Below are 16,604 nucleotides of genomic sequence, written 5' to 3'. Positions count from 1 at the left end.
AGCTGGGATAATGTTCTCCTCTCTCCAGTCAGATTTGCTCTAGGCTCCCTCACTGGAGAACAGGAGAGGGCAGTATAGGCCTGAGTCAAGCCTCCTGTCACACACCAGGGCCTGCAATCACTAGAAACCAGAGTCCCGTTAGTGCAGGAGGCCACTCAGGGTTGTCTGGTCTCTATGTGCGCATCTGTAAGAATTGTCCACAGCAGTGTGGCTCGGGTTGTTTATAATTTTTTATTGGTGCCTACTGTGTCTAGTTGTATGCTAGGTGGGTTTTGTCCCCTAGAGTGTATAAGACATGAAGCTGCCCCACCCCCTCCCTGCACCAAACTAAATCAGTTCCACTGTGCTCATCTCTACCGCAGAAACTTCTGGAAGATGAGTTTTGATGAAAGGTAAACTGAGGCTACACTGAGCATTAAACAACCCATGAAAGGACCCTGCTCGTCCTTTCCCGTCTTCTCCGGGCTTTCTCAACAGCAGGGGTGCAGCGATATACCCACACCCCCACACCCGAAAGCCAGAGACCTGGGACTAGTAGTGATCCTCCAACCCTTCACTTTCTGCCTCCTCCTCAGGAACCAAGCTCTGCGACTGCAACTGGGAGAATCCTGTGGCGTTCAGCTGGTCTGCAAACATACGTGATAAAGGAAAAGGGTCAGGGAAGAGACTTGGTGTATGGGAAGAGGTGTGTGTGTGTGTGTGTGTGTACAAGTCACATGCAGACTGTCCCTTACAGGCATTCAAGAGTCCTAATGCACCCATCTTCCTGTGGCCCAGAGCTCAGGGCTCCCTTACCTGGTGTGAACACTGTAAGGGTAGCAGAAGCTTCAACTTGGCCCAAAGCATTCCGGGCAAGGCAGCGGTAGGTGCCCTCATCACTAGGTCGCAAAGCCTGAATCTGTAGCCAGCCAGTCACCTCAAACCTCTGAGGTCCACCCCTAAACTGGAGACAGATGTGCTGTCAGCAAGGTCATCTGGAGATGCTCTAGGTTTTTAGGAGTATGCCCCCCCCCATGCTCCCTGCCTCTACCTGCACAGAGATATGGGGGTCATCCCCTGGCAGCTGGGTGTCCAAGCCGTCTTTCCTCCACTCAATCGAGGCCATGGGGTAGGCAAATACCTCACAGCCAAAGATCACATCCTGACCGGTCACGTTCCAAATATTGTGAGGCTGCGACAGGATCTGGGGCTCTGGGGCAGAGGGATGGAAATATGAGGTTTGACAACAGGAAACTGTATCCAGCTTAGCAAGAACACAATTTACAAATTAATGTGGCCATGTTTGGGGCAGGACACAAAGCATGCCAAGGTCAACATGCATCTGCAAAGAAAATATGCCACAAGCCCGGATACACACTTGTGTAAGTGCAGATACACACAAGGGCACAAAAGCATCTGGAAGTGCACAGGCACACAGAGCAGTGTAAATTACACAGACATGCCTACAAACCTGTAGCTTAGCTGGGCAACCATACTCTGTCCTGGACTGCTCCGCTGCCCTCATTCTACCCTAGGGCCCCTTTCCTGCGGGCCATGTAACCAACACCTCCCTCCCTCCTTCCCCCCTTTTCTAACTAGGCCCAGTTCCCAAAGGCTTGAAGAGCAGCCACATTCCAAATGTCGTGAGAATGTGACACGATCTGGGCTCTGAGAGGGAGGAGGTGGGAATAGCACGGAGGGAGGGGAACCTGAAGCCACCTTGTTGCACCGCAAAAAACTGTTGGGACCCCCCTGCTAGTGCGTTTGTTTTCCATGCAACTCCAGCCCAGCCAGACTAGAGTAGGTAAACGCTGAGGAAGTGAGAGTAGCCAAAGAAAACCTCAAGCTTGAACGTCCCCAACCCAAAGGATGAGGGGCAGGAGAGGCAAGGAGCCATTTTCCCTTCACTAAATCCTAAATGCAAGAGAAAATGGATAGGCGGGAGCCAGGGTTAACAGGATGCATCTCACAGGACTCCCTCTGCCTCGGCTCCAGCAGATTGGGCAAAATTTTGGGGGTTGGGGAGAGGTCCTTTCAGTTCTGACCTAGCTATTGGCTATGTTCCTGTTCCTTCCGAAGGCCAGTCCCTGCAAGTCTGGATAGGGCGCTGAGGCACCTCAAACCTGCTAACAAATCTCAACCTGCGTTTTAGTTGGCAGCCTTTGAGGCTCTTGGTCTCTCTCATCTATTCATTCTGTTGACCATAGACCAAAGCTGTCGGGGATCCGGGAGCAGTGCCTGTGGGAAGCCAGGGTCCTGGTACTACGAGCCCTGGGCTTGCGTACCCGATTCGCAGGGCCCCGGATGCACCACAGTGAGGTTAGCGTCCGGGCGAGCGCGGGAGGCCTCCTTCAGGCGGCAGATGTGCGCGTAGGTACGACCGTCCGAACCACACAGCGGGCGCTGCGAGCGGCAGACACACAGCGGCTCCGGCACCTCTCCTCGGCTCAGGTCACCGCCCGCGTCCAGCCTGCACTCGAGCTGCTCGCCGCAGCGCCCGTAGAAGTTAGCGCTGGGGTCCAGGTCGCAGAGCTGGCCCTCCAGGTTGGCGCATTCCCAGCAGCAGCCGCACGCATCCCGCACCCGGCCTGCTAGGCAGCCCCGCGGCGCAGCGCACTCTTCTGGCCGGCAGGGAGCACAACCCTCGCCCTCGGTTAGCAGCCGCAGCCAGCCTCGCCGCAGGTAATCGGGGCCTGTGGACGGCCTCGCGCTAACGGGTACCTGGGTCCGCACCATCAGCAATAATAGTAGTAGGAAGGGCAGCGCCAAGGTAGGTGCAGCATGGTTAGCTGGAAGCCCTGTGAACACTCGGGGCATCAGCGCGTAGGTGGCACCCTGCCAGGAGAGGGAAGCCAGGTCTGGGGGTCAGAGATAAAGTCAATGCTGAAAGACCAACCTCACTGCTCCCTGTATAAAAGCTTGATTCTGGCACTGACCTTTCCTCTGCTACCCTGGAGCCAACGAGAAGCCCCAATAAAGAGGCCTGGTGACTCCCTGGGGTTTATGCCAGTTGGTAATTGATTAAGCTGGTCTTGGGGACTTGGTAGTAAAGAGACAGTGTCTCGGGGTATGATCAGTAACATCCATACACATATACATGCACACACACCCCACACACATACGCGTATAAACACGTGCACATGCTCGCCCGCGCACACACCAGCACCACCTCCAGAAGCCACCCAACTTTGATTCACCTTTGCCCCAGAGATGGATAAAACTACACCTGAAAACTTCAGGTTGGAGTGATGGTGCTGGGGGCATCCCAGCGACTCACCTAGTGCCTTGGACTGGGCCCTTAACAGCTGTGATTTCCAATCCTAAAGAACCGGTAGGGGAACGAAAGAGTCGCATGCACGGGCAGCTAGACCCGCAGGCCACCTCTGCTTCTGTCGGGGGATCGCTGCCAGCCCACAGACTTAAGATTCAAAGAGAAACTCCTCCGCCCCTTCTCCCCGCCCCTAGATGTAGAATACCCGCCTTCTTCCCAGGCCCTGAGGCCGATACTTTTATCCAGTCTCACAAGGACCCTCCTGGGCCTTTCACTTCAACCCTAGCCCAAAGTCACAATGAGTGTACAGAGCAGCCGTAACCAGACGCCGCAGCTGGGAAAGCAAGGATGTGAGAAGAGAGTAGGGGTGGGAATGGCCGAGGAGCTCAAACTGTTGGCTGAACCCCAGGTCCTGTCTCATCTGATTTAGCTCCGGAGAGCGGCAAACAGCTGCAATACAGAAGGAAGGGGTTCTGGTGCTAAGAAATTTTACTCAGTGTAAAATTTACTTCAACGGTATGGGCGTTTCTGGAGGGGCAGGCTCGGGGCCAGCTTCCCCTGGGCACGGTTTGCAGCTGTGCTCACCCAGTCTCTCCACCGGGGCGCAGACTAGACTATAAGCGTTTCCAGCTGCCATTCACATCTGGCTATCTCCCTCCCACTATAGGGCAGGTGCTTGAACCCGCGGAAGAGCCTGGTGATTAGAGGTCGGAACTGCCTATCGGCCGAAGCGAGGCCGGCGGGTGACTCCCCGTAGGGCGTCTCTGGCATCCGGATTACAGGTTGCAAATTCGAGCAGGTCGGGGCCAAAAGTGTTCAGTCTGCAGACCTCCACCAACGCCACGGTGGCACTTGGGCCAGGGGCAGGAAGCAAAGCATCCCTGAAGGCCCCGCCCCTGCCAGCCCCAAACAGCTTCCAGAAACCGCAATCCAAGATCCTAGGAAGAGGAGGAGGAGCAGGAAGAAACACGGCCTTCAGGCAAGGGAAGGGAGGGGCTTATATAGGCCCCGCCCAGAAGGTGTCATAGGCCCTGACTGCGCGTGCGCCTGCGGCCCGCGGCGGCTTCGTGCTCCACTGCGAGGAGAAGCACTGAAGTCTGCACGCGGTTCTGACTTTGGCCGAGTCATCCTTAAAGGGGAGTTCAGTCAGCAGAGACGCTGCTCTTGGCCATCGGGGTTCTGACGAGGTGGACGAGAGCTGCACACAAGACAATCCCAAACTCCGAGGAGACAGGAAGCGAATTTCACGCGAGGTTTCGGGACTCGCGAGAAACAGAACGACGAGCTAGATGTTCGAAAGGAAAAGCCCGCGGCTTTTGATCCAGGAAAGAACGAGGGCAGGCAGATACTGATGGTGGTACTAGGCAATCCCTTGGTTGAAGGACAAATTAAGTTTGGTCTGAGAGCGGAAGTGAACCGAGGATTTCAGAATGTTCTGGAAAAGGCGTGATGAAGGCTTGCCTATTGGAAGAATGGAGCCACTCCAGGGGAGATCCCTAGCTGTGACTGACGGCGCCCCTGGGGACGGGGATCGTCACCCGAGACAGAGTGGGAGCTCTCCAGGTCCAAATGAGAAACTGTGAGCTTCCAGCCCTAGAAGCCACTATCAAAATCCCCAGCGTCAGCGTCCTAGACATTCTAGTCGCCGCCGGTGTTTACTTTTAGTCTTCCCTATACTTCGCGCCTAATAGGAATCACGACTAATTCAGTACAGTATTTTATGTCTCTGTACCCCCACGACTGGCTGCTAAGTAAGTTCTTGGGAAGCGTTTGTGCATTAAAAGTGAAAGACTCCCTCACTCTGAAAGAGGACTTTCACTTGAATTTTCTGTCACTAATGAGGGGCTAGGGATTAAATCGACGGAGAACGAGCGCCCTCTGGTGGGTTTGCAGCAGCTGAGACTGTCTATACTAGGGACCCACTGTAACTTTGAAAAAGTCCTTTCAAACAGTAATTTTGCGTTGCTGGTGATTAAACCCGGAACTTTTATAGTTAAGCCAGAACTGTGTCACCGAGCCGTATCTCCAGCCGTATAGTAATGTTTTAGAAGGGAGTTTGTTCGCATAAGACAATTTGAAAGCCTAGCTAGCTATTCGTGTTTCCATATGCTCCTCATCTGGTACTTCATCTATTGAAGCGCTAAGACACGTTAAGCAACAACCGCGTGTATCAGAAACAGAAAAAGAGCTTGCGTTACTTACACTTTAAAACCTTGGTTTGACGAACTTCCTATTGTGGAGCCAGAGGAAATTAGTTCTAGTCCAGATGATGAGGTCACTACCAGGCAGCGTCCTTTGCCTATCAATGCGTGAGGTGAGATCCAGATGAACTCCTGATAGTTCATTTTTTTCCTAAAATATTTATTCCTGTGTTGTGTATATGGTGCGTGTGTGTTTGTGCGTGCGCGTGCAGGCACATTCCTGTTTGGAGCTCGGGGCGATTTTCAGGGACTCCACTTCCATCTTGAAGTCATCATCAGTCTTGCAGAGCAAACACCCTTACCTGCTGAACCATCTTGCTGCTCCCGAATATTTTTTTCTACATTATTTGTTTGTGTTGGTGCAGGTGTGGGTGCGTTGTACACACTATGTGCACATGAATGGAGCTCAGAGAGCAACCTGTGGGGGTCTGTTCTACCCCATGAACTCTAGGAATTGAATCAGGCCATCATCGTGCTTGGTGCAAGTGTCCTGCCTTCCAGCCATCTCTCCAAGCCCCCAAATCTTTTTTTCTTTTTTTAATGTGCATTTGTGTTTAGTGTGCCTGTGTGAGCACGTCAGATCCTCTGGAAATGGAGTCACCGATAGTTGTGAGCTGCCATGTGGGTGCTGGGAATTGAACCTAGGTCCTCTGGAAGAGCAACTGGTGCTCTTAAACTACTGAGCCATCTCTCCAGTGCCCCACCCCCACCCCCTTTTAATTAAATTTGGTGGAGGCTGGGAATGGTGACACGTGCCTGTAATCCCAGAACTCAGGAGGTGTAAGCAGGAGAATCAGAAGTTCAAGCTCATCTTTGGCTACCTAGTTTAAGGCCAGCAGGGTTACACAATACCCTGTCTCCAAAATTCAAAGAACAGGAAAAGCCCTTGGGATGACTTGGGAGGACTCACTTTATAGCCGCTGTGTTTGGCACAGTTATTGGGAACAGTGGAGTGTTATTTGAGGAGGAAATGAGGCACATGGTCCACAGAGACAGAATGGATACAGATGAACTCTGCTTCCTATGACTATTAGAATCAATTAAGTCAGAAAGGCTCAAGATCGATAATTAAGATAGAATGCTTTATATCGGCCTACTATGACAAATCGATGTTCTCATTAAGGTAAAAAATAAGATTAAGATACGTATATAGATACCACAACTGTATAAAGATGTATCATAAATATCAGTAAACACTGAGAGAATTTGGGATGAGGCTGAGTGGAATGCTATCTTTTACTTTGTAAAATTATTTTCATAATGAAAGAGAGAGGCCAATCTCCCATGCAGACCAAAAAATGAATACAGACTATTTTTTTCAGGTAAATTAGAATGTTGAATATAGAAAGGGGTCAGCCAGATAGGAAGATAAATATTGTAATTTATCTACAAGTAACATTACAAAATGAATTTATACTAGCCAGGAACTTGCTTCTGGAATACCGAGGCACTCCAGCAAGCTGAATGGATTTTAAGGCATCTTGGACAGACACCAGGCCAATAGTTTTTTTTTTATCCTTCTTCCTCCTTCTCAGGGCAGTTTCTTTCTGTCGCCCACACCCGACCTTTGATATCACTTCTGCTTTTGACCACCTGATGACCAATCGTAAGAATAAAGTTAGAAGGGGTATTTAAAGTAGTCTATGTTTCCTTAAAGTTATAATTATGTGTAAGTGGTGTCTGTATGCATGTACAGATGCACACATGCTAGTTGAGCAGTGAAAGCCAAAGAACAACTCGGGGGAGTTGGGTTCCCCTCTCCTACCATCAGATGTGGGGATTGAACTCAGCATATCTGCCTTGTCCAGCAAGTGCTTTACCCGCTGGACCGTCTCACCAGCCCGCTCTCCCACACCTGTTGTTCTAGCTCCTTTGTTCTCTTTAGACAAGACCTCACTATGTAGTTCTGGATGACCCAGAACATGACACACAGAACAGGCTTGCCTCAACCTCACAGACAACGACAACTCATTCCTTAATGTGCCCTTTATCCCAAGCACTGAAAATTAGATTCTCTGAGTCCCTGAAGGGGAGGGGGCCGTCTTCCTAAAAGCCCTACCAAGACCACACAGGCCAGTAAGAAATCTTATTCTCTGCAAATGTTGGTAACATCTATTTGTAACAATCTCCAGGTTCAGATCCTACCTCTATCCTTTTCTCTTATGTAATGAAGTCTGGCCCCTTTCACCTGGCTGTCAACACACAGGCTGCTCGACCCTGGAGTTAGGATAAAAGACCATAAACCATCAGGTAGCCTTCCTCAAAGAGTCCCAGAAGCCAAAAAGTTCCCAAATGGGTGGATACTGTCATGCTGGCCAAACAAAAAGAGCTTGTTCCCTATGATGACACAGGTTCTACACGTGCTGCTTTTACAGCGTGGCATCTGGACATGGAGAGAACCACAAAGGATTGGTTATGACCAGGATCTGTGGGGGATACAGAGAAATGCTGTCAGGCCAGGCCATCTCAGCAGAGGCTCTAAGACTGGACCATAGGTCCTCCAAGCCCTGGAGGGGCTGAAAATGGTGGGAAAGGACCATGATAGGGTGACAGACTCACAAAAGACAGATGACAGTTGCCAACAAGAAGCATAAAGAATGCTGGGTCCATAATACCCTCATTCAAAAACCATATATATTCATATATACATTTATATGTATATATGAATATACACACACATATATATATGAGAATGACTAATGTTGATTTCTGAGGAGAATTGGGGTATAAGTTAGCATGCAAGCTTCCCCGGCACTGCCCTGCTTGCTGAAACAAAAAAATGCACCTGCAAACTGTACTCAGAACTGCAAACAGGAGAACGGATCATGTCTTCTATGGATTGTAGGCAGCCAAACCCATGGAGAATCCTGATCCCCACAGAGCACTTTACTGTAACTGTTACACCACCAAGCACTTTCAGAAGTTTGTAAACCTTAGGATTGCTCTCGGCCTCACAAAACCCAGTGTTACTCTGTACCTTTTCTGTCTCTTTTCCCAAAGGCAAGACATAGAAAGAGAGGTAACAGAAGGCGGCAATCTGAACAATGCTCATCAGAACCGCTTGCCTCGTCCCCTGATCATTACCCTCCACGTGAGTAACATGTAACCTCACATCAATGTCCTGCTCACAAAGAGTGCAGAACTATGGGGCTTTGAAAAGGGGACTGAAGCCTCCTGGGACCTGGGGCTTGATCTGCAGTCTCACTTCTCTCTACAGACTTTAAAGGCTAGGTGGACAGACAAGAGAAGAGACAAGGCTGCTGGGACCCAGATCTAAGGCTTAGGGAGCTAAGCTTCTGCAAGCCTAGCCACCAGACATTTGCATTGGTGCTTTGTCTGAGTGTATGTGTGTATGGGGCTGTTGGATCCCCTGAAGCTGGAGTTACAGACAATTGTGAACCATCATGTTTGTGCTGGGAACTGAACCCGGGTCCTCTGGAAGAACAGCCAGTGCTCTTAACTACTGAGCCATCTCTTCAGCCCCTGGCACTATGTCTTTAAAGGTTTTTTTCCTTTACTAATATTTAAACATAGAGAAAACACACACACACACACACACCCCAGAACTTGGGGTCCGAACCTGGGGTCAGGTCGAGATATTTAGCATCTCTCTGTGGTGGGTGGAGCCAAAGTCAAGGAAGGCCTCCTGGGAGAGGTTATTGTGACTTAGAATGTGAGCTTCCTTGGGGCTACAGAGGTTCCTCAGTGGTTCCACACTTGGGGCCCTCTCAGAGGACCAGAGTTGGTTCCCAGTCCTCCTATCAGGCTACTCACTAGGACCTGTGACTCCACCCTGGGGGAATTGAATGCCCTCTTCTGGCCTCCATGGACAACTGCATTCAGACACATGTGCATAAATATAATTAAAAATAAGTCTGTAGAAAACAAGATCTAGACTACCGGAATCAGCTTTGCTAGTAACTGTCACTTATCTAGACTGTTTCTTTGAAAAAAAAACTTTCGGTGAATTCAGCCTTCGGACACTTAATTGGTCACAGCGTTTTCTTAAAATATGTCTTTTTATGACTTATTCACTTTTATTTCATTTGCATTGGTGTTTTGCCTGAGTGTATGTGTGTATGAGGGTATTGGACCCCCTGAAGTTGGGATTACAGACAGTTGTGAACCATCATGTTTGTGTTGGGAATAGAACCCAAGTCTTCTGGAAGAACAGCTAGTGCTTATAACTGCAGAGCCATCTCTTCAGCCCCTGGTACTATGTCTGTAAAGTTTTTCCTTAACTACTAATATTTAAACATAGAAAAATGTATATAAAACCCAGAATTTGGGGTCCAAATTGTCTGGTTAAGATGTTTAGAGATCTCTCCCTCTCTCTCTTTTAAAGATTTATTTATTTATGTATTTATTTAATGTATGTACACTGTCACTGTCTTCAGACACACCAGAAAAGGGCATTGGATCCTAATACAGATAGCTGTGAGCCATTATGTGGTTGCTGGAAATTGAACTAGGGACCTCTGGAAGAGCAGCCTCTTAACCGTTGAGCCATCTCTCCAGCCCCTGGAAATCTCTTGAAGTGAATTTCCAGCTATTATGGAGCTAGGGAGAAAGAAAAACTAGAGCTGTCGGCTAAGTCACTGATGCTGCCTGATTGTTTTAAAGATAAACAACAAACAAAAATGGAAAATTGATCCCATTCAGCAATGCCAAAAGCGAGTCCTGGGGGTATAGGAAGATAGCTCTGTTGGTAAATTGCTTTTTGCAAAAATGAGACGATCTGAATTAAATCCCCAACACTCAAGAACAAGGTCAGGCATGATGGATCTCCTGGGGCTCTCTGGCTATCCAGCTCAGCCTAATTGGCAAGCACCAGGTATCATGGAGAGATTCTATCTATGGCGGGGTGGGCAGACAGACAGACAAGAGGAGAGAAAAGGATAGCTCTTGAGAAATAATACCTAACACTGACGTCTGATCCACATGTGTACTTCCTAACCTACAAGTCCACGTGAATACTGCATGCTCTTTTGGACAAAGCTGGTCTTCTCTAGCCTGCAGTGGCCTCTTCCTGACCTGCTTCCCTCATTTAAGGTTCCTACCTGCCCCTGTAGCCTTGCTACTGTGTTCCTTGAGTTAGAAGGTTCCCTCTGCTATAACGCTACAATGGTAATAATAGCTATCATTTAGCAAATAGTTCCAGGGACCAAGCACAGTGGTTAACAAATTACATATGTTAGCTTGTCTCAGACGTGTAAAAAACCTGCAAGGTAAGATTATTAGCTTTACTTCTTAGATGCAAATTGAGGTCCAGATCCCTGGATAAGTTTGCCCAATGTCAACACTGGCCAGAGACCAACCGAGCTAAGACTTGACCTTGGAGCTGCCGGGTCTAAGACGTGACTCTCACCACCTCACTATCCTGATATTACTTGTCAACCTGTAGTTGGAATCCAAACTGCAGTGCATTTTTAAAGTTTATTTTAGTTTGTTATTGCTGTCTTTGTTGTCCTAGCTGTCCTGGGATCACTCTGTAGACCAGGATAGCCTCAGACTAAAACCTCTGTCTGCCTCTGCCTTCAAAGTATTGGGACTCAAGGCATGGACCACTACTCTGGATTACACTGCAGTACATTTTAAATAAGTATTTATTATCTGTAGTGTGTATCTGTGTGTGGGTATGAGCATGCAGCTACCCACAGAGGCCAGAGATGTTGGATCCCTTGGAGCTGGGGTTAGAGACAGTTGTAGGCCTGAGGATGTAAGGGCTGGGACCAGTCCTCCGGAAGAACGGCAATACTCTTAACCTCTGAGCCATCTCTGCAACCCAGAGTAGAAGTTTATAAAGACTCCGAACTGCCCTGCTGTGGAGATTCAGGGATGCATGAACTCAGATGAGCCATCCTCAACCCTTTGGGGATCGAACAACCATTTCACAGGGGTTGCCAAAGACCATCTGAAAACACAGACATTATATCATGATTCATAAAAGTAGCAAAATTACAGTTCTGAAGTAGGAACGCAATAACGTTATGGCTGGGGGCCATCACCACATGAGGAACTGTATTAAAGGGTCCCAGCATAATGACGGTGGAGAACCGCTGGCCCAGAAGATAGAAGACCAAGAGGAAGGGAGGTGATAAGGAACTTTGTAGATCACAGTCTCTCAGCATGGACGCTAATGCGCTTCAGGACCAGAACCAAGAGCTGTCAGGTCAGCGTGTGGCTCAGTGGAACACTTGCCTCAAGGCCTTGGATTTTGATCCTCAGAACTACAAAATTTAAAAAAAAAAAAAAAAAAAAAAATGTAGGTAGGCAAAACAGTATTCTCTCTAGCCGGGCCTGGTGATACAGGCCTCTAATTTGGCTGGTTTCTTTTGCAGGTGGGATCAACATTCTCACAGGAAAAAAAATAGATGACTCGAGTCTTCCCTCAGGACAACAACAGCACCTAAGACCGGGGGAGGTCAATAATTTCCTTAGGGTGGGAAACAGAAGGAAGAGAACTTTTCTAGAGGCACCCTGGCAAGGCCAGAGGCTGCCCAGCAGGTGGGTGGCTCCTGGGCCCAAACCGATACTTTTCTGACATCCTGCGTCAAAGGCCTGGCGTGCTCAGAGTTGGCAGCATGGGGCGGGTGGGGAAGCCTGCACTGGAGCTCTAGTTGCAGCCAGGCGGTGCGCCCCCTTTCCACCTGCGTTTAGGGCACCCCACCCGGGGGGTGAAAAGGAGGGAGTCCAAGTCGGGTCGGATTCCCAGCCAGCTCCCACCTCACAGGAGGCGGCCCATTATCCGGCGTCGTTAAAGAGCAATTAGATGGAAATTAAGCCGAGAACAAGTATTGATTATCTCATTAAGGCCGGGGGAGCCCGCTCTGTCGGAGTGAATTTACCACCGCTCACCCCATTATCTGCAAGGTGAAAGCCTGCGGTCATCAACGTCCAGAGAAGTATCGATCTTGCCCCAATCCGTTCCTGACCCTCTTTTATAGAATAAGTAGGTTCTAGAGAGATGACACCAGATGACATAGAGAGGAACACTGGACACACACACACACACCCATACACTGCTTAGCAGGGTCTCTTTAGTTCCCTTCTCAGTTTCTCCTTGATACCTCTGTGGGTCTGGGAAGGGACAGTTCACATACTTCCAGACAGATGCCCTAGGTTTTACATCCAAAGGAGAGAAACCAGAGTTGAGGCTGGCTGACTTTATTTATTTTTTATTTATTTATTGACTAGATCTTCCTTTGTTTCCCCGACTAACCTCCAACTTCTTGCTTTAAGCCACCCTCCTGCCTCATCTAGTAATGTAGGCACTGGCCACCAGAACCTGAGACTTAGTGGAATTTTCTCTCAGTACAAAGTACAAGGCACTTCTGGACTCCAGCTCCTAATCTGGGAGGGGGGAGGGCTTAGTTCTTGATGACAGTCATAGCCAAAGGATACCTGGGAACTGCCTGCAAACTCCCCAAGGCGTTCCAAAATCACAAAGAAAAATAAGTGTTGGAGATAACGTTATTTTTAAGCCTTAGGCAAGTTCGGGTGACTTACGTGTTGGGGCTGGAAGAGTCCCAAGGCTCTTGGGCCTTGGACACTATATAGTCGTCTGTCAGAATGCCTAGGGCTCCCGCTTGCTGGCACTGAGGGACGCAGCATTGTGCTTTCAAGAGCTTCTGGCCTTGCAGGAGAGAAGAAACAGAACTGATTATTACAGAAATAATAAGGGGCTGGAAAGATGGCTCAGTGGTTAAGAGTACTCCTTGCTCTCCCAAGGGACCCAAGTTCAGTTCTCAACACCCACATGGGGTACCTCCCGACCACTTGTAACTCCAGTTCCAGGGGGTTTCACTCCACCTTCTGGCCTCTGTGAATATCCCTACACAGGGAGACATCCATATACATAAATTAAAAAGTGTATCTTTTGGTCAGGTGATGGTGGCACATGCCTTTAATCCCAGCACTGGGGAGGCAGAGGCAAGCAGATCTCTATTGAGTTCTAGGCCAGCCTGGTCTACAGAGCAAGTTCCAGGACAGCCAGGACTACACAGAGAAACCCTGGGGAGTGGATGGTGGGTAAATATTTTAAACAAAGGTGACTTTAAAAAAAGAAATACTGAATTGTCATGACAATATGAATCACAAGATTGCAGGTGCTGAGACTGTGGGTGGGTGTGTACTGGAAGCAGATGTCCTGATAAACACAAGCAAGCAAGCCTGTTGCCCATTCAACACCCAGTTTCTGATGGCACATGATATGCAAAACCACTTTCCCCTCCACCCAAACCCCAAGTTGAGGAGACAGACACCGACGCTCTAATGGCACGAACGCTATAATACTCTCTATAAATATATAATGAAAAACTGCCAGTGATAGTTAGAAATCCTGTGGTCAGTTCATGATTTAAGATTTGAATGTCTAGAAGAACTGAGGAGTCCCTCTGGAGAGAGCCACTTTTCTCTCCCATGCTCGGAACATGGTCGCCCTGTTTTTGGACTCACCTGAGTCTAAGCTGCGCCAAGGGCTGGGGAGAAGGGGAGTGCGGCCAGATGATGTGCCCAGCCCGCGCTGGCTTGCCACCCCCCCCCCCCCCCCCCAACAGAGCGAGCAGCGGAGGCTCAGATTCTGGGCTCTTCTCCCTGCCCCGGGGCCGGGCAACTATTAATCTTGGTTGACGGTTTCTCACGTCCTAATTGGGAGGTGGAAGGAGAGGCTCAGTCCGCCCTAAAGGTAGAAGCGGCTAATGGGCCTCTTCATCACCGCCAGGAACGGGTCCCTGGCGGAGCGCGAGGGCGCTGCAGCAGGTGAGCGGGGCCCACGGCCCTTTAATGAGGCTGCCTAGGCTGGGGTGCTCAGAGGGAAGATCCAGGGGAGGGGACGGTTCCAGCTGAGAAGGGGGTACTCCACCCACAGCTGACAGCCCAGTTCAGGAGTTTAGCTGGGAGCCTTTCATCCCAAGAGGTCTTCTTGGAGCGTTGTGCAGGGGTGAGAGGGAAGGGATGGTGATAGCCCTTGGGTGGGATTTGGGGGGGAAGGACCCTAGAGCAAGGTAGCCTTGCAATAAGCAAAGACTCAGCACACAGTGGGCACTCCCAAAGTCAATATAACCTGCAGATCCCTTGTTCCCTGGCTCATAAAGATACAAAGGCGCCAGGACTGTGCCATGACAAACAGGAAGCTAAAAATTTAAGCGTGAGCAAAAAAAAAAAAAAAAAAAAAAAAAAAAAAAGGAGACAGGGGCATAGAAGAGAAATGACTCACAGCCCCCGAGTCTAGAGACTGAGTCTCAAAAGAGCCAGTGTAAATTTCTGGCCTTCGGACCCCAGTGTCCCAGAGGGTCCAGTCTTCATTAGCTGGCCCACAACCCCATTCACTTTCCCTTCGGAAGCACCTTTGAGACACACACACACACACACCTTCAAAGCCTATTCTTCCTTTAGCAAGCTGTAATGCCATCTTCTCAAAGGAGTACCACAACCCCTCCACCCCCCATCCAGAGTCAAACTGTCCTAGGGACACGAGAAATAGCCCGCCCAGCCATTTATGCCTCTTCTTGGCCCTCCCTCGGGACTGCTGCATCCAGGAACCCCAACTCCTCCTCCGAGAGTTTCACCTTCTCAGGCCTGCTGTCAGCCTCTCTCCCGCTGTCTCCTGCCGCATCAGAAATATATTGTATTCTCACCTAATCCTGTTCAATTGCAGCATAATAAAACACATAATAAAAACGTAATTCATTTTTCTCCTGCGCCCCCAATCTCCAGGCATCTTCTTGCTCGGGATTAAAAATTTGTCTTCATGTTTGTGGCACTGCAGCCTTGGCGCCTCCGCATCTTTAATGTATGAGGCAGGGAGCTAGGGACCCGCGGGTCCTGCAGTGTTCGCGCCCTAACGGCGCCTGCTAGCCACCTGAGGATGCTGGTTGTGGAGGGAGGGAGGACCGTGGATCTAGTGAGGCCCAGAGGCGCCCACCATCTCCCTTCCTCTCAGATGCCAGTGATTGAAAGACTGCCAATCTGTCCAGTCCATCAGCCTGGTTGAAGCCTCCAGGGGGCGCACTGTAAAGCAGATTGCCAAGGATACCAGTACCTAAGTGTAGCTAGGAAGGAGATGCAGAGCCAGAGCCTTGCTGAGACGGACCCCTCTGTCCTTGATCTCTTTTCTGTTCTGATCCTGGTGGCCAGAGGTGCCCTGGACAGTGAAACTCTGACTTCCAATTTCCATCACTGTCCACAACCAGTGCTTAGAGAGCCTCTCCTCCTACCCCCATGCCGTTAGATCACAATGTGGACCAACGAAACAAGGGTTCTTGATGTCCCAGATGGAGGTAAGAATCCAATGAACTGGCTGGGGTGTGCAGCCCAATGGACAGTCCTTGCCAAGCGTGCAGCAAGACCCTTGCTAGCAACACACGAAGGCAGAAGGAATCCAGTAAGGGAGCGTTTTGTACAAAGACAACATTGGATGATTTCATAGATCTGAAACTGGAAAACCATTGCAGTGATGTTCCTTCCTACATTTATTTAGGAAAGGTCCCCAAATGCCTAAAAGTTCCCTTAAATATTAAATATTAAAAAATTTGGCCCTTATTTAAGGGCCAAAAAAACCCTAAATTCTTATACATAAATAACTATAGCTGTTTGAAAAACTAAAGTAAATAGATTGGGGATTTTAAACATGGATTTTTTTTTTTTTTTTTTTTTTTTTTTTTTTTTCGAGACAGGGTTTCTCTGTATAGCCTTGGCTGTCCTGGAACTCACTCTGTAGACCAGGCTGGCCTCGAACTCAGAAATCTGCCTGCCTCTGCCTCCCAAGTGCTGGGATTAAAGGCATGCACCACCACCGCCCGGCGAAACATGGATTTTTTAAAATCCCCATATGTACATGTCCATGCCTGTGTACATGTTTAATCCCATGTATACATGTTCATACATGTGTGCATGGGGGCCTGAGGACAACCTCCAGTGTCAACGTCAGAAACACCGTTCACCTTCTTTGAGACAGTGGCTCTTGTTGGTCCAAAATCATCAGTTAAATTAGGCTAGTTGAGCAGTGGGCACCAGGCATACCCTTGTTTATTCCTCTGTAGTCCTGAATTTGCAGGCACCTGGCAGTTTCACATGGGAATCAGAGTTGAGCACAACTAAGTCATTCCTGAGCCTCCCAAATGAGTATATAAAAATTCATTCTTGCAGGGTAT

General features: G+C 49.2%; 2 protein-coding genes across 5 annotated transcripts in view; one reads left to right on the top strand and one right to left on the bottom strand.

Moving 5' to 3' along the window:
- Window positions 1–212: 212 nt before the first annotated feature.
- On the bottom strand, window positions 213–3,521 carry Kazald1 (Kazal type serine peptidase inhibitor domain 1). The gene is made up of 5 exons (XM_034518961.2): window positions 3,257–3,521; window positions 2,265–2,814; window positions 1,031–1,191; window positions 796–943; window positions 213–626 (listed from the first exon to the last, which is right to left on the bottom strand). Exons 2-5 carry the CDS (start codon window positions 2,794–2,796, stop codon window positions 532–534), a joined length of 936 nt encoding a protein of 311 aa, XP_034374852.1. The 5' UTR covers window positions 2,797–2,814; window positions 3,257–3,521; the 3' UTR covers window positions 213–531.
- A 934-nt stretch (window positions 3,522–4,455) lies between these two features.
- Window positions 4,456–16,604, top strand: part of Pdzd7 (PDZ domain containing 7) — a 58,472-nt gene continuing 46,323 nt past the window's right edge. For all 4 annotated transcript variants that reach the window (XM_034498238.3, XM_076922353.1, XM_076922364.1 and 1 more), the window contains exons 1-2: window positions 4,456–5,564; window positions 8,452–8,542. The gene's annotated coding sequence lies outside the window, so the exon portion shown is untranslated. The remainder of the gene's footprint in view (window positions 5,565–8,451; window positions 8,543–16,604) is intronic.

This window comes from Arvicanthis niloticus, chromosome 1, assembly GCF_011762505.2.
Source record: "Arvicanthis niloticus isolate mArvNil1 chromosome 1, mArvNil1.pat.X, whole genome shotgun sequence".
Lineage (NCBI taxonomy): Eukaryota > Metazoa > Chordata > Mammalia > Rodentia > Muridae > Arvicanthis > Arvicanthis niloticus.
The sequence above is the reverse complement of the archived record's forward strand: the minus strand, read 5'-3'. Positions and strand labels throughout refer to the sequence as shown.

Bases quoted from the DNA above. Each gene is read 5' to 3' on its own strand.
- Kazald1 (XM_034518961.2), bottom strand. From the start codon at position 2,796: ATGCCCCGAGTGTTCACAGGGCTTCCAGCTAACCATGCTGCACCTACC. The intron at 1,192-2,264 runs GTACGCAAGCCC...CCTCTGCCCCAG, and splicing joins TCCGGGGCCCTGCGAATCGG to AGCCCCAGATCCTGTCGCAG. The intron at 627-795 runs GTAAGGGAGCCC...GTATGTTTGCAG, and splicing joins CCTTACAGTGTTCACACCAG to ACCAGCTGAACGCCACAGGA.